Here is a 25042-nt window from a genome sequence, read left to right as displayed (position 1 = left end):
TCTGAATCCAAGCGTCCCAGCCCTCCCTGCATTAGATCTCTTTTTAAATGTGCCAGTTGCACTCTACATTGTTGTTCCACCCAAACCAACATGATTAGTAGTTGAACAAGGGATCGGACAAGCTGAATTCTGCAAAGTATAAAGGCATCTAAGGAGAAACACATATGTTTTGAAGCCTTCAATAATCCTCTCTATGTTCTAAAGGTATTGTTGGTCAGCAGAGTGCTCTATGTGCATTCCCAGATATCAGAATGTTTAAATTTACCACTTAAAAAACCCACTTCCCATAGTTACCAAGTGCGCAAACGTGTGTATACCACCAGCGGGAATAGCACGGTCATGTTGCCCTTCAGTGGCAAGCCACAGATTCTGCCAAAATTTCTACGCTTCCTGCTTTACTTCAAGGATTATGAACTGTTTATCAAGAGTGAGGAGGCGAGCTATATATTCTTTCAGCTCTAGACTTCTTTCATCTCATGTGGCCTTCAAAGAGTAAACTGTATTGCCAAGCTTGTTGATATCTTTCCTTATTTTTGTGTTTCTATTTCAGAACCGTATGGATCTCCCTAATTGCCGCCTTTATCTCAGTGAAAATTTGAGTTGCAAGTCATTTTCCATTTTCTCTAGTGGTATTTGATGCTTCCTCCTGGTCCTCGCTTACATGCTTGGAAATGGGGGAATCAGGCTTCCGGGTCGCTCAATCTTGAAACCTGGCTCCTGAAGTCCTAGGATTCAGGAACCTTAACCTACCACCCAAATGCATGTGCATCATGAAAGAAGCACCCAGGCCTACCAGACGAGCCTGGTTTGCTGCCAAATAGAAAAGCTTTGTTCACTATTGTCATTCCACACAAATTGACCCTTTGACACCTAGGGTCCAATAGATAGTATGCTAGCTACTCCATCTGCTAACATGTGGTCTAGCCTTCATTTTGATTTACCTTCACCTGGCTGCAGTGGCTGCATACCTTCAGAACAGTAAACAAATCCCTCTTCAGAATACCAGTCAAAGACTTTCATGCAAGGCATCAAGAGGGTCATCTCACCTCGGGTCCCTCCAGCCCCAATGGGGAATCTCAAAATTTTTCTCGCAAGACTTATGGGCCCACCTTTTGAGCCCCTCTAATTTCTATCCCAGAAGGTGGCTTTTCTTGTTGCCATCACTTCACTCAGGTGTGCTAGTGAGCTCCAGGCATTACGCTAGAAAAACCTTCCTTTCAATACACAGGGTTTTCCTCCTCACCAACTCCAAGTTTTTCCCCAAAAGTGGTTTCCTCATTCCACCTGAACCATTCCATTGAATTTTTTCCACAACCTGACTGGGTTGTGGAACTGTCTTTCCATACCCTAGATGTGAGGCGATCCCTCAAGTACGACACATAAAGAACAAAACCTCTTTGTTGCATTTCTGAACCCCATAAAGGAGGGCTCTATCTAAATTAGGCATAGCCAGATGGAAACTGAAATGGATCCAAAAATGCTACGCAAAAGTCAAAAGAGTTTGGTCTTCTCCTTTGAGAACCAACTCTACACGAAAGAAGGTAGCTCTATGGCCTTCCTTGGAAACATTCCCATAGCTGATTTCTGTAAAGCAGCTAAATAGTCCACGCCACACATTTTCACAAAAGTGTTGGCCAGGCAAAACTCCATACGCTCTTTCAATTCTCTGCAACACCCACAGGCTAGCCATTGCTTTTATGGGGAGGAGTTCTTTACAGTCAATGCACAGAATGGTATCTACAGCCATACATGCCTCGAACGGAAAATGTTACTTACCCTGTAAGCATCTGTTCATGGCATGTAGTGATGTAGATTCACATGCGCCCACCCTCCTCCCCGGACGTCTATGGCAGCTGCAGTAAACACTCTTTCCTAATACTCTCTCTTTCTCTTGCATGGAAATCTTTCTATAGCTTGCTTTGCACCACCTTGCGGAAAAACAATCTAACAATGAGTAAATGCCCATGTGCATTACCAACAAGAGGAGGAGTCACAAAACCTTGCGGCTCAAAATACTTCTTAAAAAAAAAACAACTTGCACACATCTGGGTCCAAAACTAGATGGCAGGAGTATGCACAGCATGTGAATCTACAGTACTACATGCCACAAGCAAATGCTTATAGGGTAAGTAACCTTTTCCTTTTATACAAACCAAAGTTACATCACACGTACATTGTAAATTCTAAAGTTACAGTGTTGTCAACTACATTAACTATAACACATGTCCTTACGATAGGGTGCTTATACCCTTTCATATTACATCACTTAAACCATGTGAAATAATAGCATTCACAGCAACACGTATAACATCTCAAATCACATCATTTATGAGAACACTGGTAGAGTGGAGAATTATAATGAATGTAATGTGGTAAGCTGGTTGACAACACTGTGAACAGAGTTATAGTAATTTAAAGGTGGTGCTAAACTCCTTGACCGCGGCGCGAATTCTACACCGCGGTGTGGGAGTTCTAATCAGTGGTCGGGGCTGCATCAGCCAACGGACGCGCGCATCACCAGCGAGGTAGTGATTGCGACAGCCCTTGGCCGACGTGAGCAGGGAACGGCTTTAACCTATTTTTTTTATATGTATATTATATATATATATATATATATATATATATATATGTAGCACAATTGTTTATTCCCACAATATTACTCATCCTCATTATGTAAGGACAGCGACAATAAAAAATGGGTTCAGCGTAAATAGATGCCCACCTTCTAACTATGCCTCCATCAGTGTTGAGGTTCTTTTTGATTACTCACCAATTGGCTCTCAGTTCCTTCTAGACTAGTAACATATAGGTGTATTTTTTAGAAAGAGCTGTGACCAGTCTGCTTCTAGTGCCTCATTGCTTATGCTTCCACTTATCCTCAGTCGCCTCCCACTGTAACCATCTGTTTCTTTTCTTATTCCATAGTGGGATGAAAGTGGTGACGCCATTCTGGTAAATGTCAAGTTATATGAAGAAGAGATCGAGTTACTCGGAGAGTTCCTTCCTGAGCTAAGGAATTTCAGAAGCATCTCAATGCTGCATGGATTGCTGTGTACCTTTGGGTTCAAGAAAAAAGTTGCTAAGTATGTCAGCATGTCATATTTGTAGACCCGGAGCAAGAATACAATACATATTTTTACCACCAACTAGAAACAGTTTCAAAGGGTACTGACTCATTTCTAGTGAACCAATGACTAAGACTCATTCTGGGAATACCAATCCCACACCCCAAATTGCCAAAACTGTGGAGATCAGTCGATGTGTCTGTATGTAAGATTTGTGTTTCTTTAAAAAATATATTTTTGTAGTTTTATATGGCACAAATTTAGCCTAAGGGCATTAGAGCACTTTACAGGGGCAACAGAATATAAAAAAAAAATTAAGCACAGGGAGATAAAGATTTTTCCATGCTCATAGGATGTTGAGCTGAGGCTGGTTTTCAAACCTGATTCTTCTGATGGATACTTTAACCATCGATTCCTCACCTGTAGAATATTCCCAGGAACAAGACAGCATCTTGAAGATTTTTTCAGCTTACTCCATGCAAGCTCTATGCGGTGACTGAAGCATGGAGACTGGGTGGTAGGATGCCTGTTTCCATGTTCTTGCCTGCAGCCGCTGCTTGCAGTCCAGGGTTGCCCAGGAGCATTTTCAATTTGCTGTGCTCCCCTTCAGTCTCACCAGTGTCCCTCAAGTGTTCGTAAGGGGATGGTGGTAGTCTCAGCATGTCTTCGGAGGTCAGGGATACCAGACTTCCCCTACCTCAATGACTGGCTGTGCCGAAGTTGCACCTGACTCTTTCATAGAGGCTCCCTTTCATTGGAGCGATCCTGGATATGGTGCGTTATTGGCCTTCCCTCAGATTAGCGAGACCAGCACCTTTGAACTATGATCCTTATGTTTCAGCCCCGGTCCTGGGTCTCAGTGAGTGTGACTCTGAAGCTTCTTTGCATACTGGCCTCTCAAATGCCATCCAGGTTTCTCAGGAGATTGCAAAAGATGAGCAGGTTGCATTGGACCAGCGGCAGACCACTCTCCTTACTTTACCCACTTTAAAAACTGGAACTTCCAGGCTAGAGCATCTGTTCTTCAAACAGGCTGCCACTGTGGGAGAAACCTTTATCTCATAGCAGGGCAGGCTCTTGTACTGGGGACTGATCAGTCTACACCTGAATTTGTGGAGTTTGGGCAAAAGTTGTTGACCGCATTTGATTTTCCTCCTGAAGTAGTGGACGTCTTCCTTTCGGGCAGGCATTCTTCCACGAAGTCGGTTAACTTTAACTGTGAACATTGGGAGAAATTTGTGGCTTGGAGTGGTACCCTTAATACGGACTTGTTGCTGGTCAAACTGTTGGCTGTATTATTGTTTGTTTTGTTTTCGGCCCAGCAAGGACTTGTAGAGGGCACTGTTAAATGTTTTTTGTTGGCATTTTTGTTTTTAACTGACCAACTGTCTGTGTTTAAATCATCAGTTGTGTTTCAGTTTCTCAAAGGATTAGTCTGATAACCCTTTATGATGCCATAGTGAGATCTTAATTTGGTCTTTACTTTTCTTATGTGCATTCCATTTGAGAAGATGCATGACTGCCCTCTCAATCTCATTACTCTACAGATAGTCTCTCTCATTACAGTAACTTCAGCTCGTCTAATGAGTGAGCCTCAGGCTTTTTCAGTCAAGCCACCTACACCACCTTCTTTCAGGACAAATTGGTGCTGAGGACTAGAGCGACCTTCCAACCAAATGTTATGACTCCCTTTCATGGCCTGCAGTCCACTACAGTTCTGACATTCTTTGCTCCATCTCACCACTTGAAAGTGGAGGAGAGATGCAATTGTTTAAACCGAAAACAGCGCAGGCCTTTTACGTATATCGTACTGAAGACCACCGGATAGATGATCAGCTCTTTGTGGGGTTTTCTGGATCAAAGAAAGGCAAGGGGGTTAAAAAAAAAACTTTTTCCATATTGGTAGTCCTCTACATTAAAAACTGGTCAAGCATCAGCCGTCAGAAAACCGAGGACCTAGTCACCCAGGCCTGAGGCTGATGCCACTTCGTTGGCATGGAGAGTGCCTGTCCTAGATATCTGTATGCCGTCAATGTGGGCATCACTGCACCCATTCACCAAGCATTATTGCCTAGTTAGCCAGGTCCAACTGTGAGAGTATTTTGGCTGGTCAGTCCTGCAGGAATTTTCTGTCTGGGTCATTCCACAGACCTTCCACCCAGTGCTTAATTTGAGCCGGTGGTAGCTAGTGTGGCCCACTGGCACTTATTTTTCCTCATAAGACATTTACAGAGAGCAACAGAGGAAAAGAATGCACACAGCGAAATGATGAAGAAACTATCATAAAGGGAGAAAGCAGGAACCTTTAAGAAAGAGAAAATGGGCTTGAGATGTGTGGCAGTGGATTAAAGATGAGTGGAGTGAATTCAAGACAATGCAGCCTTGGTATTCAGCGCATCAACATCTAATTTCACTGGCCGCAGGTTTCTGAGCAGAGCTTTTGGCACTGGCACTCATTCTTTTAAAAATTAAGCACCGCCTCCATCAGTTGAGGTACTGCTTTGGAATCTATTGGTGCGCAATCTGTGGTTAAAAGTATCCATCAGAGTCTGGTTGATAATCTATCTAACCCCAGATTCCTCACTGTCCTCCTGTCTCTCCGTTTTGTGGAAAGGCCTTCAATCCATCTAAAAAGGTCCTAAATTAGAGCTCAGCACACTGGCACAGAGAGATGCTTTATAGGCTCTGTGTCCGAAGGTGTGATCAGTGCCAAGAAATAAACTGACATTTATTTATAGAAAACAATGGTCCTAAGTAAACAATTATATTTAGGAAAAATTCGATATAGACCTAGTTGGGTGCTATATATATTCAATGCCCAGCCGGACAGAGAATTTTTATTGTGACAATGTTTTAAAATAGTAAGGAATATACGAAAGAACATTACAACGGGACGCAATCCTGCACCCGACACAAGGAGGGAAGTGAGGGAAAACGGAATAACAAATAAACAATTAAACAAAAGAAGTTACAGGCAAAAACTAGGAGCTGTGGTAGCTTGCATTCAGCATTCAATAAAACAAGCTTAACTAAATAGTAACCACAATAATTACACACATTGGACCATAGTGGTACTATTTTGAAATGTCGACGACGTTTCGATCCCAAGCTCATTAATTAGAGGGATCATCATCAGGACTAGAAAATAACAATTGCCTGGTGTATACCAATAACGCCTGTTGGGATAAAAAAACAGGGAAACAAAGGACAGTGACCTGTCAGAATCACCGGAATAGTAAAGTTTTCAGCATGTCAACAACTGTTTTTTCATGAGTGCACATATCAGGTGATTTCAGGCGAGCAGGTGAAACATAATGAAACATAAGAACAGCTAGTGTTTATCCGTAGGTGTCATGAAAGAGGCTGTTCATTATAAAGCAAGCACATAGTGTTACAGTGGTAAATCATATCACAGAGTGCTCATTTGTGAATATTAAAAAACTGTGAAGAAGAAAGTGGCACAAAGATAAATAGTTCAAAGTGGCACAAGGATAAATAGCTTTGAAAAAGGAACGTGTACGGCGGAATAGATGACCAATTGGCGAGGATATTCTAGCGCGTTGCTAGGTGTTTCTTTTTAGGGTTACATATGCATGCAGTGCCTAATGGCTAGGGCGTAATGGGATGTCTTAATACTCGAATTGCCGTCTATGCAAGGCTAATACATGGTGCCTAAATTTATTCCAGTGGCATGACCGGCGCGTGAGTTATGGTGGGCAACCGGCGAGGGGGATTACCACAATGATGATGATGATTATGGCACGTTGAGTTAACGATTGGCAGGTTCTCCGAGCCACAGAGACCCAGGTGGGTCGTGAATTAATACGAATCGCTGGAAAAAGAGATTACATAAGTGATCGGTAGTAGGCGCACAATTGTGATTTATTAATTGTGGAGCATAGGACGCATACCTCTAACGTGCTTCTCATCATAAATGTTTTAGTGAGGGGAGAGAGGCTCTTGTCCAGGGTGAAGCACTCGGTTAGTGCGAGGCAGGGTATTGGTCCACGTCCTCCTTAGTGAGGGAGGGGCTGTATTGAAGGCTCAGCGTTTGTGGAGCTGAAGGGGTGAAAGAAGGGGAGGGGAGGGTCGAATTAGCCAACAGGGCAGTAGGCGGATTGGCAAAAATCGGGGTTCATGAACGTACAGCGGGGATCGGGACCCATTTGTGATCGGTTCTCTTACTTCTAATGAGTACAGCAACGGTGTGCTGTTGGTTCCCAGGCACAATGGCAGAAACTACTGGATTGGGAAACCACGCTTGTTTTATTAGAGCACTGGTGGTCGCCATCTTGGATGAGTTCGCAGATACAGATTGAAGAAAGACTGTGCTAGTCTGTGTGGGGAGTCAATTGCCGGCCCGCCAAGGAAAGTGTCAATTTGGTTAAAATGAGATGATAGTGTGTTCTATTTGGAATTTACAGTGAAAAATAATGTGTGGGGAGTCAATAAACTGGCGTCATCACACTTGGGTGGCACTAATATGGGGCTCCAGGTGTCACTTTTGGGGCGGAATGGAGTCAACATGGGGCTACACGACACCACCTACCGTATATCAGGAGCTATGCTAAAAAATCTTCCGGATCCAATCTGGCGCCTAGGGATATTCTAAAGATGAGGAGTCTGCAGTTAAATAGAGTATCCACCAGAAAGAGCGTTACCAAAGGTAAATCATTTGTTCTCCATTGCCAAAGATGGCAGTTGGAGCTGTAAGGCCACACTTCCTCTGAGATGTGCAAAAACAATGGTATTTCAAGTTGCACATGAAAAATTGAGAATTCTTACTGCTCACAGTTCCCATTGAAATGCACATTTTTCCAGTACTTTGCTGTGAAATGTCTGGAGGGAATTTCATTGTGCTTGAAATGTGAGTTTGGAGTCGGGTCCTAAGTGGATAGTGGCCAGTTTAAACAATACTAGGAATCAGTTTCCTGTCATGTTATATGTCATGTGAGTAAGGAGTTAGGTTCAGGCAGTTTTAGCTCCAAACATATTAGGGTAGTATAATAACATTTTTCAGTAATTAAGTTGAAAATATACAGTCATTAAGTTGAAGATATACGACAGGTGTTTTATTCATTGCATTAGACAATGTCATTCACCAGTGTATGCTAATAGGTTTTTTGATGGCGCTTGTCTACAGATATTTTTCCCAGGGAATACGTCTCACTGATTCTGATTAGTAGAGGTCGCTTATTTTGTACAACTATGAAGTATGTTTTCGGTTTGTAAGAGTATGTGTCATTATATTTATTTTTCTGCTGTGTATGAATTTTATTGGCTATTTATGATTAATTGATGTATACTGATATAATTGTGTATGATGGACATGTATACTGATGATATACACTTTTATAATATGAATGTCAATATTCGCTATGTTATATACAAGCGTCCTTAACTGCACACTAGCCTTAGCCCCTTGTGGATAAGGTGATAAATGTATCACTTACCTACAGTTGAGATTTTTCGCCACATTAAAAAAATAGATTTCAGGCAGATGGGGTTGTTCTGTTTGTAGTCGAGGTTTCACTGCAGACTGGTCATATTTTCGAATTCATAGCATTAAAGAGTAAGAAGGTCATGGTTATGAAGAAAAGTCTAAAAACTATTAAAATGTTCCAGTCATGCTAAGCATTGTGATCATATCTCACCCAATTCAGTTCTCATAACTTCAGACATGATGTCACAGATGTCCTCACAAATGGTATCACCAATAGCCCTTTCATGCTACTAGAACAAGCCAAAAGATCTCAGATAATCCAACCAGCTTTTCATTAGTTACACGTTCGTATTTTAATGAGGATGTTGCAGCCTTTGGTCAGCCCTCCTTTTCAACTATCTTAATTCTGAAGAGCAACCTTCCCCAATCGCCACCATGCATCTTTTCTGAACTCATAGCAAGCAACTGTATGAAAAAGAATTAGATGCCAAAAAAGATGAACAGCAACCAGGGGGAAACAAGCATTTGCAATGCAATAGGGCTCGCATTAGTAAAGTTTGAGGGATTATTATTGTAAATTACAAAGTTTTTTTTTTTTTTAATTTTAACTTGTGGAAAATTCTAACTTTGGCATTTACAATGCTAATAGTGTTAATTAGTGGAAATGTGACACCTATAGCATTTGTAATGCAAAATGTGTTGTCTTTACACGACTTTGATGTATTAATATTAAAAAATTAAAAAAAATCCCAATATTTAATAGTTAAAGTCATGAATTTGTAATATATAATGGCAATAGCGTAAACTTTATCAATTTTTTTGATGATTAAGTTTATTGTTTTTTATAGTGATGAAAATACAAGAACAGAAGTGAAAGATTAAATTTTTTTAATTTTTTATGAAAATTATGAAAATTGAGAGAACATATTTTAATATGTTGTTGTTGAATTGTTGCACATATTGATGGTTTGTTGTCTTAGAATGATGTTGTGAGTGTGGCGAGTGATGCTGTGGCGTTCAGTGTTGATCTGTTAGCGCATATTGATGTTGTGGTGCTCCAGAGTGATGCTGTGGTGATGTGATGGATAGTGAGGGTGATAGATAGATAGAGGGGGTGCGTAAGATAGATAGAGGGAGTGCAACAGATAGAGTAAGTGTGAGAGATAGAGGCAGGGTAAGATGGCGTGAGATGGAGTGTGTGCGAGGGATGGAGTGTGGATGAGGGATGTAGTGTGGGCCGTGTGAGGGATGGAGTGTGGTGCGGGGATGGATGGAGTGTGGTGTGGGTGAGGGATGGAGTGTGGTGCGGGGGAGGGATGGAGTGTGGGGTGGGTGAGTGATGGAGTTTTATACATGGTAGGAATGGAGTGTGGTGCGGTGTAGGGATCATTTTGGTGCGGGGAGGGATGGATGGATGGAGTAGGGGGATGGATGGAAGGATGGTTTGGGGGGTGTATGGATGGATGGGTTGGGGTGGATGGATGGATGTATTGGGATGGATGGATGAAGTGTAGGGAAGGTTGTATGTTGTGTGAGGGATGGATGGATGTAGTGTGATGGATGGATGGCGTTCAGCAGTGTGTGGTGTGCATCTGTGTGTGTTGTGCAGCAGTGTGTGTTGCGTGCAGCAGTGTGTGGCGTGCACCAGTGTGTAGCGTGCAGCAGTGTGCGGCATGCTGCAGAGTAAGGCGTGCAGTACTGTGAGTTGTGAGGTGATGGGGTGTGAGTGTGAGTCGTAGAAGGTATCATTGCTACTAGGGGTCATGGCCTTGGAGTATATGCTGTGTTGTGTGTTGAAAGTATGTTCACAAGCTGTAGTTGTTTGAAAAATTAAAATTATGTGCAGGTAGAATTGTACATGAATGGGGTTACAAATTTGCATGTGTGTGTGATTGTTAAAGAGTACACGGATATGCTGGGGTCCAGCTGGAGGGAGTACACAGACATGCTTGTGGTTAAGAGTGGCACTGCGTGGCTGAGTGGCGCTGCGTGGGTGAGTAGAGCTGATTGGGTGAGATTGGCGTTGTTGGCTGAGTGGCGTTGCGTGGCTGAGTGGCGTTGCGTGGCTGAGTGGCGTTGCGTGGCTGAGTGGCGTTGCGTGGGTGTGATTTGCGCTGCGTAAGTGAGAATTGTGCTGCGGGAGTGAGAGTGCGCTGCGTGTGTGTGAGTTGCACTGCGTGTGTGTAAGTTGCGCTGCATGGGTGAGATTGGCGCTGCGTGTGTGAGAGTAGAGCTGCGTGCCTCAAAGTGGCGCTGCGTGAGTGAGAGTGATGCTGAGTGGGTGAGTGGAGCTGCGTGTCTGAGTGGAGCTGCATGGGTGATATTTACGTTGCGTGGGTGAGTGGGGTTGCGCTGCATATGTGATAGTTGGATTGCGTGGGTGAGTTGCCCTGCGTGTTTGAGATTTGCGCTGCGTGGGTGAGAGTTGCGCTGCGTCGGTGAGATTTGCGCTGCATGTATGAGAGTAGCACTGCGTAGTTGTAAGTGGCGCTGCGTGGGTGAGAGTAGCGCTGCATGGGTGAAAGTGTCAGTGCGTGAGTGAGAGTGCGTTGCGTCGTGTGAGTTGCGCTGCGTGTGTGTGAATTGCGCTTTATGGGTGAGATTTGCGCTGCGTGTGTGAGAGTAGAGCTGCGTGCCTCAAAGTGGCGGTGCATGAGTGAAAGTGATGCTGAGTGGAGCTGCGTGTGAGTGGAGCTGCGTGTGTGATATTTGCGTTGCGTGGGTGAGATTGAAGTTGCGTGGGTGAGTGGCGTTGCATGGGTGAGTGGCGTTGCGTGGGTGATTTGCGTTAACTGGCTGGGCGTTGCGTGGGTGAGTGGTGTTGCGTGGGTGTGAGTTGCACTGCGTGGGTGTGAGTTGCGAGGCATATGTTAGAGTGGCGCTGCGTGGGTGACTGTGGGGACTTGCTGGTGTGATAAGGGCACGTACGTGTGTATGTGAGTTGTGCACGAGAGTCACGTTAGAGGGAGCAGAGTGTGATGGGAGTTGGCGTCTGTATTGAGAGATGAAAAAAATGAGAGACCGAGTTAAGGGGGGACAGAAATAATTTTAAAAATATCATTGAATCGAAGGAAAATAACATTTAAGTTGAATAATGGTCAAGGAAAGACGACCTTTTGAAAAATTACGTAAAAATCTACTAAGAAATGGGATTAAGGAAGGAAATTTTCACGGCGTGTGAATGTGAAGGGGGGGATGTGTTTTAAGGTGTGGTAAGTGTCTTTGCGCGCAGTACATCAAATGTACCAAAATAATGAAACTTTCCTCTTAGATTTTGATGCAAGTACGTAAACAGCAAAGACCAAGTCGGGAAACAACATTTACAACATCTGATGTGACTGTGGAAGTTCCGTTGTTTCTTGTCCTTGAGTTCCTATTTGCAATTCACAGGGGATGTCCGGCAAGAGATAAGAATCTTTATAGATCAACTTAAAGCACGCCAGTATCCTGGTGTGGTTTCGTGACCGACGGCCCCATCCCTCCCTTAAAAACATGATGTCCCACCCACACATTTGCAGCTGATGTTTGCATCTTACAGGGGATGCCCGCCAACAGATAAGAATCTTAATGGCTGAACTGAAAACACGCCAGTCTTCTGCTGTGGTTTTGTCAACACACTCCCCCAGGCCTCCCTTTGAAAAAAAACATGATGGACCACACAATTGTAGATTTATTTTGTGTTTGTTTGTTACAAATGTTCAGTGGTTAAGAGGACATAGTGAGTAGGTCTAATTTTTTTTTAAAGAATATTAAGAACACACTGAAGGTTTTGTGCATCAGAGTAGGGATGTGGCTGTGGGTAGTGTGTGAAACGAGACAAAGTGTGACGCCAGAGAATGCTGGGGGGAGAAAGTCTGCGAGTCAGGCAGATGGCCGTGAAGTGTGACATGATACGACTGCAGCAGGGCCTGTAAAAATAGAGGTTGTTTGCCAACTCTGCTATTATAATTTTAAATCCCACAAGTGGGTGGTGTAAAGCTGTACTGTATTGACATTTATGCCATTTTTTTCATGTTGTGTGCTCTACTACTGTGGGCTCACTAAAGCACAACTATGCGAATTAATTTGACAAAAGGAGGAGAACACATGCAGAGAGGGAGGGGTGGGTGGCATGCTCTCACATCTTAAGTGCCAAAATTGCGAGCAATAATAAAAAGTGGCATTGCGTAGGTGAGAGTGAAGCTGCATGGGTGAGTAGCGCTTCATGGGTGAGTGTGGCGCTGCGTGGCTGAGTAGAGCTGCGTGGGTGAGATTGGCGTTGCGTGGCTGAGTGGACTTGCGTGGGTGAATGGACTTGCGTGGGTGTGATTTGCGCTGCGTAGGTGAGAATTGGGCTGCATGGGTGAGAGTTATGCTGTATGAGTTGCATTGCGTGAGTGAGTGGCGTTTTGTGAAGGAGTGGCGTTGCGTGGCTGAGTGGCGTTGCGTGGGTGAGTGGCGTTGCGTGGGTGAGAGTGAAGCTGCATGGGTGAGTAGCGCTTCATGGGTGAGTGTGGCGCTACGTTGGTGAGTAGAGCTGCGTGGGTAAGATTGGCGTTGCATGGATGAGTGGCGTTTGTTCATATTAGCCGTTTTTGAACAAGAAATACTTTATTTAGGTGCTTGAAGCAAATGGAGGACAAAGAACTAACTGTGACTCTCGAGGTGCATTTCATTAGTGCGCACTGTGGTTACAGCAGAGCCGGGAAGCGAGGCAGGGGCTGCGGCCCTGAATAAGTGACGGGCGTCCAGTAGCATGTGGTTACAGCAGTACTGCATTGACATTTATGCGGCCCTGAATAAGTGACGGCGGGGGCGGGGCAGCAGAAGCCTTTCAACGTAGCTTCAATTGTGGATGTGGCAGCGAAGCCTTTGATGTGCCAAATGCTGCTAGCAAGGATCGTGCAAGCTCGTCCACGAGGAGCTTGTCACGTGATTCTATTTCTCGTGAACTGTTGGGAATCCGGCTTGAAGAGAGCCAATCAGCTGCCTGAATAGAGCCTTTGGGGAAAGAAGCAGATCAGCGACATAAGGGCTCACCCCTGTTTTCTATTTCTGCGAAATAGAAAAGGGGCGAGCCCTAAAAAACAGGGGGCGATCGCAAAGAGAAGAGCTCACAAATCTTTGTGGCCCACTTCATTAAAAAATTACCTACTTTACATAAGAATCCTCCATGGCACTTCCTGGGATGACTAGGAAGTGATTGGTTACAACTTGCTTTGATGATGCAATATACATGCCACTATAGTTGACAGCCTGCGAGCATTATGAGAGGAGGTGTGGAAGGCCAGTCGGTAACCAGAGTGAATCCTATTATATCTTTGATCATAAAACTCCCTCATTCCCAGGTTTTTAAAGACCTATCCACCCACCATTGGCCAAAAAGGTGTTCCCCGCTCCGATATAAAGGATGCAAGCCTGACCTTAAAGGAGTGGGGGAATGTGCTGTGGGAATGAAATCACCCCATGCAGACAAACAGGAAAAGGAGGTTGCAAGGATGTTCCATCATCTCAGCTGACTCACTCTGATGTCCCTGTAGCCAACAGAAAGCATGGGAAGAGAGGAAAAGAGCGATCCCAGTCTAGACATCCAGGCACGGCACAGGCAGGTGAATGCTCAAGTTCCTGCAGTGCATCCCCATGTAATACATTGCTATGAAAAAGAAAATGGGTGCTCCCGAGGAACACCAGGGATCTGTTCATTTAGATCAGGGGTCTCCAACCAGTAGCTCGTGAGCTACTGTAGCTCTTGAGCTAACTCTGAGTAGCTCACCTGTGTGCAGCCCAGCTTATTAAATTAGAAAGATTTTGCTTGGTTGGATTAATATACATATAAAGAAATTGAAATTATACTGCACTAATAATATTAGTAGCTGTTAATGTGTTTTATTGAACATAATTAGCTCTCAATACAGAAAAGGTTGGAGACCCCTGATTTAGATGAAAGTGACTGCTAAAGCCCTCCTAATAAATGTCTATTAATGTTTCAAATATTGGCATTCCATTGGTAGATTCAGGTATTTCATAACACAGTTTTGTATTAAATGCCAATCTTTGACCTGGTTAGTTCTTACATGTCTTTTCTTTCTGCGAATGTATACCCGATTCCGACAACATGCCTACAGAAAGTCCATATTTACTTGCAATGTGAACTTTCTTTTTAATTTTTATGATTAATTACTACTAACATTATTGGGATGGGAAGGTCCCCTGCATGGTAAACATGCTTGTACCCCTGCACTTGAGTGATCCGACTTCACGTGAAAATTGTATCCTGCCAGCTTGCTAACCTAGCCTGTGTGCTGAGGCTTGAGTCTGTCCACGGGCATTCCAAGGTCAAGAGACCAAGTGTGCCCTCTTTACTGACATGGGACTACTATCCATGTGTTGGAGTGCTGACATGGATTCAGGGTGGCAGCACACCAAATTTAGTACTGAATAGACCATTTTTCTGATATTGTAGGCGTGTGGCCTACCAGCTTCACTTATGTAAATTATGCTTAGATATGACACCTAAAACCTCTATGTGGAGGGGAGAGAGAGAGGGGGGGAGAAGAGAGAGATAGTGAGGGGGGAGGAGAGAGAGAGAGAGAGACTCTCTCTCTTCATGTTGTGGTGAAAGTGCGATTGCTGGTACCACTGGGATTCATTTTGGAAACCCCTTGGTTTAACATGGCACAAGATGGAGGATGGATATTAATTCCCCAGGCAGTGGAAGGGTACGGCATGCTTTCCTGGAGCTGAAGGTAGGAGACCCAGATACTGAAGTGATGTAGATTTGAGAAAGTGCTACCCTTAGAAATTCTATGTGACTCTTTAGCAGGGTACTGCTAATTTGTCCTTCGTAAGCGCAGCCATTTGGTGACTGGTATGAGTGGTGAATCGGCAGACAGAATATTTTGCTACGGGTGAGAAAGTTTATACACAGGGCCTGCCCTTTTGAGTCGCCCACTTCAGGAAGGCTGATGACATCTAGGTGCAGAATCTTCACAATTCGTTGTGCCTATGTGTTGTGATGTGTTGTGATACTCCTGCATTGAGTGAGCATCATCTCCACGTGCCGTGAGAACCGTTACTTTACTCAAAGGATGTGTCTGCACTGCAGCCAGAAAGTTACATTGGAATAGGAACCACCCCAAACTAGTTCTAGGACTTTTGACAGTGGATCACATTACCCTGTCTGGAACATGAGTATGAAGTTGGGAGTGCTGAAAGAACTTATGTGATCCAGGGCTGGTGCCTGCATGGCAGCCAGTCTCCCAGAAATGAGGGGGAGGCGGCATCACCTAAAGTGTGTGCATGATGTTGGAGAAGCTATGGGTCTGCCTATCACCTAGAAGCTCAGAGAGAAAATTAGAGCTCCTGGCCCTGCAGGAGGAAAGTCTTTCCAGGAGGCTAAGCCCAGCGGTACTTCTGGCCTGTGGACTATCCAGAAGAATCTTACTTGCTTACTTACCTTGCAAGCAAACTGAAGTGATCTGACCTGTGAGGGTGTCACCTCTTCTTACTGTGGGGTTCATGTGGTAAACTATGTGAAGTTTTTAGTAACCCGAATAACATCATGCAGTCCGATATCCCTGGAGCATGACTTGAGGGACTTGTGCTGCTTCAATGGTTGGTGCAACCTGTGAGAAGTGATGACGCTGTCGTAGCAGAAGACCTGCCACAATCCAGAGGCCACAACTTTCGAAGACAAGCAGCTGCCAGCCAGGTCTGCTTTGCTGTTCTTTCTGCAGCAGGCTGGACTGTTCCCATGAGGCACAAGGCCAAACTGATTTGCATATAGCCATGTCTGAACTGGGGTGGCAGAGTGGGCTAAAGAACGGTGATGGATTAAACCCAGATCTTTTGACTGGGTGTGAGTGTTTGATTGATTCAGATGCTCCGTCCATCACCACCCCCTTTTGTACCGCTTTTGGCCGCCATAAGTGTGGCAGGGTATGCTCAGACGTGAGTCCCTTGCTCATTTTGCCACTGGATTCAAGCAAGCCGGGCTGAAGACGGCTGGAATGCCAGAAACTGGTCCTTGGAAGCTTGTTTCCGGTCCAGGGAAGACATGGCTTGGCAGTTCGGGCTGGACTGTTTCCATGAGGCACAGGGCCAAACTGATTTGCATATAGCCATGTCTGAACTGTGGTGGCAGAGTGGGCTAAAGAACGGTGATGGATTAAACCCAGATCTTTTGACTGGGTGTGAGTGTTTGATTGATTCAGATGCTCCGTCCATCACCACCCCCTTTTGTACCGCAAGTGAGAAGATAGGCTGCTGCTCACAAACCTCCTCAGATGGTGCGACTGCAAGCAACACATCACTACTCTTCACACCAGGCCACATCCCAGCGAACAGGTAGCGCGGACCTTGAGAACAAATGATATAGAGACTGTATCATGAACTTATAAAAAAAAATCCTAGGTTAAGAAAATAAAAATTGTCTGTGTGAACTCTGCTGTTCAAATTCGGAAGAAACTCACCTCCGGGTTTCTCAACATGGTGGGTATTTGCACAGCTTGATGATGAACTAACAGTTGTGCCTAATAATTGCCTATGACCCTTTAAGCTCTGCCAAGATACTGTAGATATTTGGGGCACTGTAGTATCTGTGTAAGGCCACTTTAAATTGTGTGAAACCCTGATAGAGCCAGCGGTGGGAATTGTAAAATTATTTTGCTTAAACCCCATTGAAATGTGTAGCATTTAGTTTTGCTGTGACATTCAGGTTTTTTCTTTTTATTTAATAATGCCCTGAAAAAACAGCTTTTACCATGCAGGCACAACAACGTAATACCTGTATCAAGCATATGACTTTTCAACAAAATAGTAAGTGTATAAGGTGCAATATGTTTATATATTACCTACTGGCGGCTGCCAGTGGTCACTTATAGTTAGGACCATGTTTCCATAGGAAAAGCATTCGTTGACTTTCCTATATCTTTGGCGCCGGGTAACGATCCTCTACAAGTTTCTCAAAAAAGTGCCCTGGTGATGTTTGTTGTGCATGAAGTTTCAGAGTGATCCAGCTAGTGGATGCTGGGAAAAGGGGAGGTCAAACAAAGTGCGTTTCTGATGTTCATTCCTGTAGAGATTTTTGTCGCGACTACAGTCTGAACAGCTGGACGGAATAACACCAAATTTGGCAGAAAGGTCGCTCTTGGTCCAGAAAGAACCCTTTTTTTTATTTGGTGTAAATCCGTTCAGTAGTTTTTGCGAAATTAAACACAAAAGAATTGTGTATATAGGGATGTGGATACTCCGAGGATCTGACAGTCTCTGTGCCAAAATTGTTATATTCCATATAGGTACCATAATATAGGCCTTGGTAATTTCATTACCAGTCACCTATATTTTTCCTACATTACACTTGTCAGGGTTTACAGGGACTGACCTTTTTCCTAGATACAACACTGCATTCAGAATTCAGGTTTTCCCTAGTTCGAAATCTCATACATTATGCATGATGATTCTTGGGAGCACAGCAGGACTACCATCTCTTGAATAAAATCTATGTATAAAGTTCATGCCCAACATCATCCTTAGGCCCACACAGTAACACAGCAAGGTAGGACCCCGGGGGAGACCTATCGGTATATATACATTACATCTTGCTAAGATAAGACAGAAAAGACCGAGACTTCCCAGCCGACACACTGACCAGAGACCCTGAGGTTCCTGCATGCAGACACTCCAGCTCGCACTAGTCTAAAACATCCCTTGGGGGTGTCAATCCTGAGTCCAGGACGGGGCCCCAATAGTCTCTCACTTCAGGTAATGGGGTTGACTAAATCCTGGAGGGATTCTTGGCTTAACACCTACACACAGGCTAGGTACATCTAGTAAGGGAGACATCATAGGAGTACGCATCTTTTATCATGGGTTTTATATACTCAAATGGATTCATGATTATTGTAAGTTGGTAGAACTATACCATCCATTTGCCTTTATAGTATGCCAATCATCTATATCTTATACTGTCTTAACAGTTATTGGAGCTCATTTATTTTTACACGAGAATAACAACTGTTCAATAAATACTTATTGAAAACTCCCAGCCTGTTTATTCTGTCTATCTCTCTGAGGCTGGCTAAGTAAGCACAAGTGACTGAGAGAAAGGTAGTATATTGTTTCCACAGTCCTGAAGGATCAGGGTTGTCATGTTCGATGGTTGCCAGGAACTATTCTCCCCTTAGTAAGAGGAGATTCTAGTGGCACTTTGAGCTAGTTGGTACAAAAAGCCAACATACCCGGTGGGGGTGTTCAGAGTCAGTCTGACACCAATCTTACAGTGTATGCTGTCTAATCGTGGCAAAATGTGATTGGCTGCCAACTTTTTTACCGGGAAGTATTGGTAGCCATCTTGGGACTCCGCTTCCATCTTGGGACTCCGCTTCAGTCGAGTCCAACAAAAAAAAGAAAGAAAAAAAGAAGGGGGCAGGGAAGAATGTATGCCCCTCCAATGCACTGCTTATGACCTCACATATTACATCACTCATGACATTGCCAGTGACATCATTCATGACATCTCAAATTACATCATCCAGCTAAACACTCACACACCCACTCATACCCCTATACAACCTCACATATACCTACTCCTGCACAAACCCATTCACAGACCCATACAAGTGCTCACACAGATACTTACTGATTCATACGGCCACTCACACTTCCAGTCACTCATACAGTCACTCACACAACCACTAACTCACCCAAAGAGCCACTCATGCACCCACTCACTAATACACCTACTCACACATACAGTCAAACAGACATACAAATACTAACATACCCATCCATACAGCCACTTACACACTGAGTCAGTCAGCCATACAGCTGCTCACACACCTGCTCACTCACTCATACAGCCTCTCTCACCCAGTTACTCACACATCCATTCACTTACTCATACAGATACTAACACATGTATTCGCTCACCTATACAGTCAAAAATGCACTCCCCCATACATCACTTATGAACCCACTCACTCACTGTAATGAATGTGCCATTTATATGGTTGAATGGCCCGATTATGACCGTTGCCCATTACCATCTCAGTATATTTTTATCTAATATAGTGATGTGTAGGCCTGCATAGTATGAATAAGCTACAAAGTAGGGCTCGATTATGCCTTTTCTGTTTCCGACTTTATCTTGCTTGATGGCAGTGCTTGCCTAATGATTTGGCGTACTCTTATGCTGTCTTGCATACTAATTTTGCTCATTTATGGGAATAGTGGCCTATGCTTGAGCGACTCCATTTTCTAAGCTGTCGCCATCTTCTGAGCCTTTCTAGGTGAGAAGCCATGTTATGCTTTTCACTTGTTTTCTGCACTTTGTATACTGGTAGAAACTGGTTCTTGTCAGAGGAATGTACTCGCTGTGCTCCGAAGTCATAACAGATGCCTGGCCAGCTGAAGCTGTGGCCTTGGTACAGAGTGGTACGGAATCTGATGGGAAAAGGGGGCGCGGCTCACAGGAGCCTCGTCTTAAGTCTCCATTGGTACTAAAGGGGGGGTATGGGTCCCAATCACCGGAAGTCCAACACAGTACAAACGTGCAGCTGTGACGCTGGAGCGAATGGTACCGTCCTGTCTCCCGATTCGGCCGGAGAAATGGGCTCCCCTCTGGCGAAGTGGAAGCGGGATGAGCAGACAGTTGGTGAGGTGTTCCACTAATTCTTATATTCCTACAGTTCTTGCCTAAGTATTTTCTCCTATTTTCAGCTCCAATACATTTATATACATAAAAGAAACCCCAGAGTATATGATTATTTGTCTGTGTTCCTTGTGGAGGGAGTACGGGCCCCTTTTTGACCAAATGCTTGTAGAAGGATGGGTAAGTTCCCTTCTAGCAGGTAATTGTTGATATGAAAGGTTGGCCTGCTCCCAGCAAGGAGCGAAATTCTAATTCTTCCACCCCCAGCCTTGTTATGAGAGGTATGCGTTGGATATATGTAGTCCTACCTAGGTGAGTAATCTGTGGTGGAGAGGAGCGGTAAATTGCCTCACGCACAGCGCCGGTCACTAGGAGGTGTGTTTTGGTGTGCGAGCCTCTCGGCAAGAGCTATAGAATTGTAATTATTGTTGTTCCTATCTTGGGTAAGTATTGTGGAGTGTTGTATCTTTTGGGTTCCAAGAGGGATAAGCTTGCATGTCCTGATTATAGGCAGAATTTTCAGGCCATTACATCTTGGGGTCGTGACTCACAGAATCGAAGGGGTGGATTCTAAGGGGGAGAAAAAAGGGTTATGTTTCATAGGAAAGCAAAGGTTGACTCTCAGTTGTCATTGGAAATTCCCAGATGGGAATCGACTCGGTATGGTGTACTGGCCCATGAGTGGGCTAATAGTGCTGGTTTGAGTGAAAACTGGAATGCATGTCTGTTAGAAGCCGAACCGGCTCAGGTGGTTGCATGTCTACAAAAAGTGCCTGTAAGAAGAGGAGAAGAGCTTCCTATATTAGGCAGGAGAGGATGGGTCCTCTTAAATGCTTATATAATAATTCATGAGAAATATGTACAGTTGCAGCGCGAGTGTAAAGGATTTGAAGAACAGTATGTTAAAGCAAAGAATGCCACTACGTTGTTAAAATGTCCGAATAAATTATTGTTGGATGTGATAGAGACTTACCAGACCGTAGCAGAGAGGGCTGCTGTGTGCATTGCAAAGTACAAATATAGGAACAAGAGAGGGAGAATGAATAGGAGGAAAATACAATCAGCTATTGCAAAGGCAGGACTAGGCTGGGATCCCGAGGAGTGGGATGGAAATATCTGGGATTCTTCAGAGTTTTCAGGCTCGGTGAGGAAGATAACAAGAAAGAGGAGCCTATTAAGACTGAGAAAGAGAATAAATCAGAAGGGCGTAGAGAGGTGCATGCGCAGCCGATACATCAAAGAAAGTTGCAGGGTGGTCCACAATACCCCTAGGGGGTAGCTTTAGATAGCTTGGAGGACTTTACGCAACAAGAGATTAATGACATTTTGGACAGGTTATGGCAGAGACCTGGTGAACATTTACTCACATGGATGGCTCGCATCTATGATTTGGGTGCCGCAGGCATGATGTTAGACCGAGGAGGTGCAGTGAAATTTTGTATGTTAAGCACAGATCAGACAGTTCAAGAACATTTTAGAAACTATGCATTTGATGACCAGATTAGTTTATTACAACTAGCTGTAGCTGAATGTAGTCACAAATACCCAGCGGAATCAGTCTGGCCAATAAACGAGAAACCTTGGTATACTTTGAGAGATGCAACACAGAGACTGAAGGAAGAGGTGATGAAAACCTCTGTTTTCCTAGACCAAGCACATAAATTAATGGAAGGATTGCTTAATACTTCTGTACGAAATAAGATTATTCGTACTGCTCCTCCTGCTTATAAGCAGGTGATGATGACATTGTTCATAAATCAGACTGGAAATACTTTAGCAAAAGTGATTGAGGCAGTTTGTGAGTTGAGCAAACTGGGAGAGTGGATGAAATTCAAAAGACCTTCTAGACCTGAAGCTCTCACGGATAATAACAGATTGACTAGACGAGATTTGTTTACAGCTTTAATGAATGATGGGGTGAAGAAAGAGGAAATAGATGGGGAACCTACTCCGAAGTTATGGAGCACATTTCGAAAAAGGGGTTTAGATAGGAAAGAAGGGAGTAGAAGAGTCAATAAACAGAACAATGAACGGAGATATTCGGATGGAAGTGGTGATGAGTCATACCGGGGGAAAAGAGAAGAATCCCCAAAATATAGAACAAGACATGAGAGGGAAGAATCTTTAGATCGCAGAGTCAGAAGTGAAAGAGGTAGATCCCCAGTACAGAGAATGAGGAACGAACGAGGAAGATCCCCAGATCGAAGAACGCAGAGTGACAGAGATATGAGAAATTCATATTATGAAGAGAGAGTGTACGAGGAAGATGTGCTTCCTAAACGATATGAAAGTCTCTACCCTGATTTGTCCTGGGTGCAGAACAAGAGCAAAAATGACTAGGAAATAGGTCAAGCTTCGGTACAGAATTGGGCTCGCAAAGATAATAGAACCTATGTGGATATAGAGATTTTCTGGAAACATCGTAATGTACAACGGGCCCGAGCCCTAGTAGCTAAGGGAGCGGAGGCCACTTTAATATATGGAAATCCCAAGAAATTTAGAGTACAGTATTTTACAATTGCAGGCTTAGGTGGTAAAGAGACCCCAGAAGTACAAACTAATGTTAAACTAAAAATCGGAAGAATACCAAAAAGAGAATATAGTGTATTAGTTGTGCCTCTTTCTGAATATATCATCAGAATTGACATTTTAAAAGGAATTACTTTGTGTTTAGATGACGGATACTATCAGTTTGGAACAAAACGTTACATTTCTGGTAACGCAGTGAGAGTAGGTCGTTTGAAAATTCCTCCTGTGAAGGTGCCTCAGGCGACTAAGGTGATTTCTATGAAATAGTACAGAATTCCTGGTGGGCATGTTGAAATCAGTGCCTCAATTCTTGACTTGATGGACGCAGGAGTAGTGGTTCCAATCACTACTGCGTGGAACAATCCCATATGGCCGGTGCGCAAAAGTGACAATTCATGGCGCATGACGGTGGATTATCGAGAACTGAATAAACGTACACCATCTTTGACCATTGCCGTCCCTGACACTGTCACTTTAATAGAAAAAATTCAGAGACATACAGGGACTTGGTATGCGACTATTGATATTGCCAATGCTTTCTTTCAATTCCTATAGCTCCTGAATGTCTGGAACAATTCAGTTTTTCATGGCGTGCCAGACAAATTACATTTTGAAGTTTGCCCCAGGGCTATTTGCATGGTCCGTCGATATGTCACCGGTTGGTGGCAGAGCATTTAGATGAGGTACCGATAATTCCTGGAGTGCAGCTTTGTCATTACATTGACGACATAATGATCCAAGGTGAGACGAAAGAGCAAGTCCAAATTCAGTTAGATTGAATTGTAACCTATTTGCAAGGCACAGGATGGGAAATTAATCCTGACAATTTGCCAGGTCCGGCACAAAGTGTAAGATTTTTAGGTATTCAGTGGCAACAGGGAAATCGAGAAATGGTTCCTCAAGTGAGACAGAAAATTAAAGAATTTGCAGTACCCCGAAATAGAAAAAAAAATCAGAGATTCATTGGTTTGTTTGGATTTTGGAGACAGCATATTCCCCATTTAAGACAGATTTTGGCCCCTTTGGCCCCTTTGTATAGGGTCACTTGAAAGAAGAATGCGTTTGACACAGCAGACCGCATTTGAGCTAGCAAAAGAGGCTATTCAGCATGCTTTGGATTTGTGTCCAGTGCGAGAGGGCGATGTTGATTTGAACGGGACTGTACAGGGTCCATATGCAAATCGGAGTTTATGGCAAAAGCAAGGTAAGACAAAAGTACCCTTAGGATTCTGGACGAAAAAGTTGCCAGACGCTGGTGAGCGCTATACACCTTTTGAAAAACAGCTGCTTGTTACCAGGCTTTGGTTGATACAGAACAATTGACTTTGGGACATGATGTTATTTTGAGACCTATGATTCCAATAATGCAATGGGTTAGGAGCTCTCCTAAAACTCACAGAATCGGATATGCACAGGAAGCCAGTCTGATTAAATGGAAGTGGTACATACAGGATAGGACTCGGGTGGGTCCTAAAGGCACAGCGATGTCACATGAGCAGGTGGCGCAGGCGCTAATAGAGGAGACAGGTGTGGAATACAACGTACCTATTGTACAGGAATCTCCTGTTAAGTGGGGTAGACCATTTAGCGATCTTTCCACAGAAAATAGAAAGCATGTGTGGTTTGATGATGGTTCAGCCAGGTATGTTGGAGCAAAGAGACAATGGAAAGCAGTGTCATATAATCCTGTTACCCAGAAATTGTTGAGCACGACCGGTGAAGGAAAAAGCAGTCAGTTTGCAGAACTGTATGCTGTTTACCAAGCTTTAAAACAAGAGTTACCTGGAGTTTGTCATGTGTATACTGATTCATGGTCAACTGCTAATGGGTTAGCCACATGGCGCCCCATGTGGCATGCTCACAAATGGTTAATCCACTCAAAGGAGGTATGGGGAAAAGAACTGTGGAAAGAAGTGTTGGATATGCTACCCCAGAGTACTGTGACTGTATATCATGTTGATGCTCATTTTTCAATTGATTCACATGATAGGTGGTTTGACCTCATTGCAGACGAAAATGCTAAAATCTCTGAGGCAGAGGTGTGGGAGCAGAATTCTGACCTGGTTGGATTGGCGAACTGGGCACATCAGAAGTGTGGACATTTTGGAGAACAAATCACTAGCAGGTGGGCAGCAGATAGAGGGATACACCTTCCCCATGACATGGTTAAAATGGTAATTTTGCAGTGTCCCATTTGCCAACATTCCCGACATCGAGTGATACCGCAAATAGTGAGAGGTCAGTTGAATAGAGGCAAGTTACCAGCTCAGATTTGGCAGATAGATTACATAGGTCTCTTACCAATGTGTAGAGGTTGTCAATACATATGTACAATTGTAGACGCCTATTCTGGATATTTGATTGCATCCCCATACA

The 25042-nt window shown here is 43.9% G+C and overlaps 1 protein-coding gene across 2 annotated transcripts in view; it reads left to right on the top strand.

The window, feature by feature from the left end:
• The window catches only part of C12H16orf86 (chromosome 12 C16orf86 homolog), a 276171-nt gene that overhangs the window by 85120 nt on the left and 166009 nt on the right, over positions 1–25042 (top strand). For both annotated transcript variants that reach the window (XM_086946480.1, XM_086946479.1), the window contains exon 2: positions 2926–3083. In XM_086946480.1, coding sequence (XP_086802606.1) covers positions 2926–3083 — 158 coding nt within the window. The remainder of the gene's footprint in view (positions 1–2925; positions 3084–25042) is intronic.

Source organism: Lissotriton vulgaris, chromosome 12, assembly GCF_964263255.1.
Source record: "Lissotriton vulgaris chromosome 12, aLisVul1.2, whole genome shotgun sequence".
Classification (NCBI taxonomy): domain Eukaryota; kingdom Metazoa; phylum Chordata; class Amphibia; order Caudata; family Salamandridae; genus Lissotriton; species Lissotriton vulgaris.
This window is presented reverse-complemented; position numbering and strand designations above follow the sequence as displayed.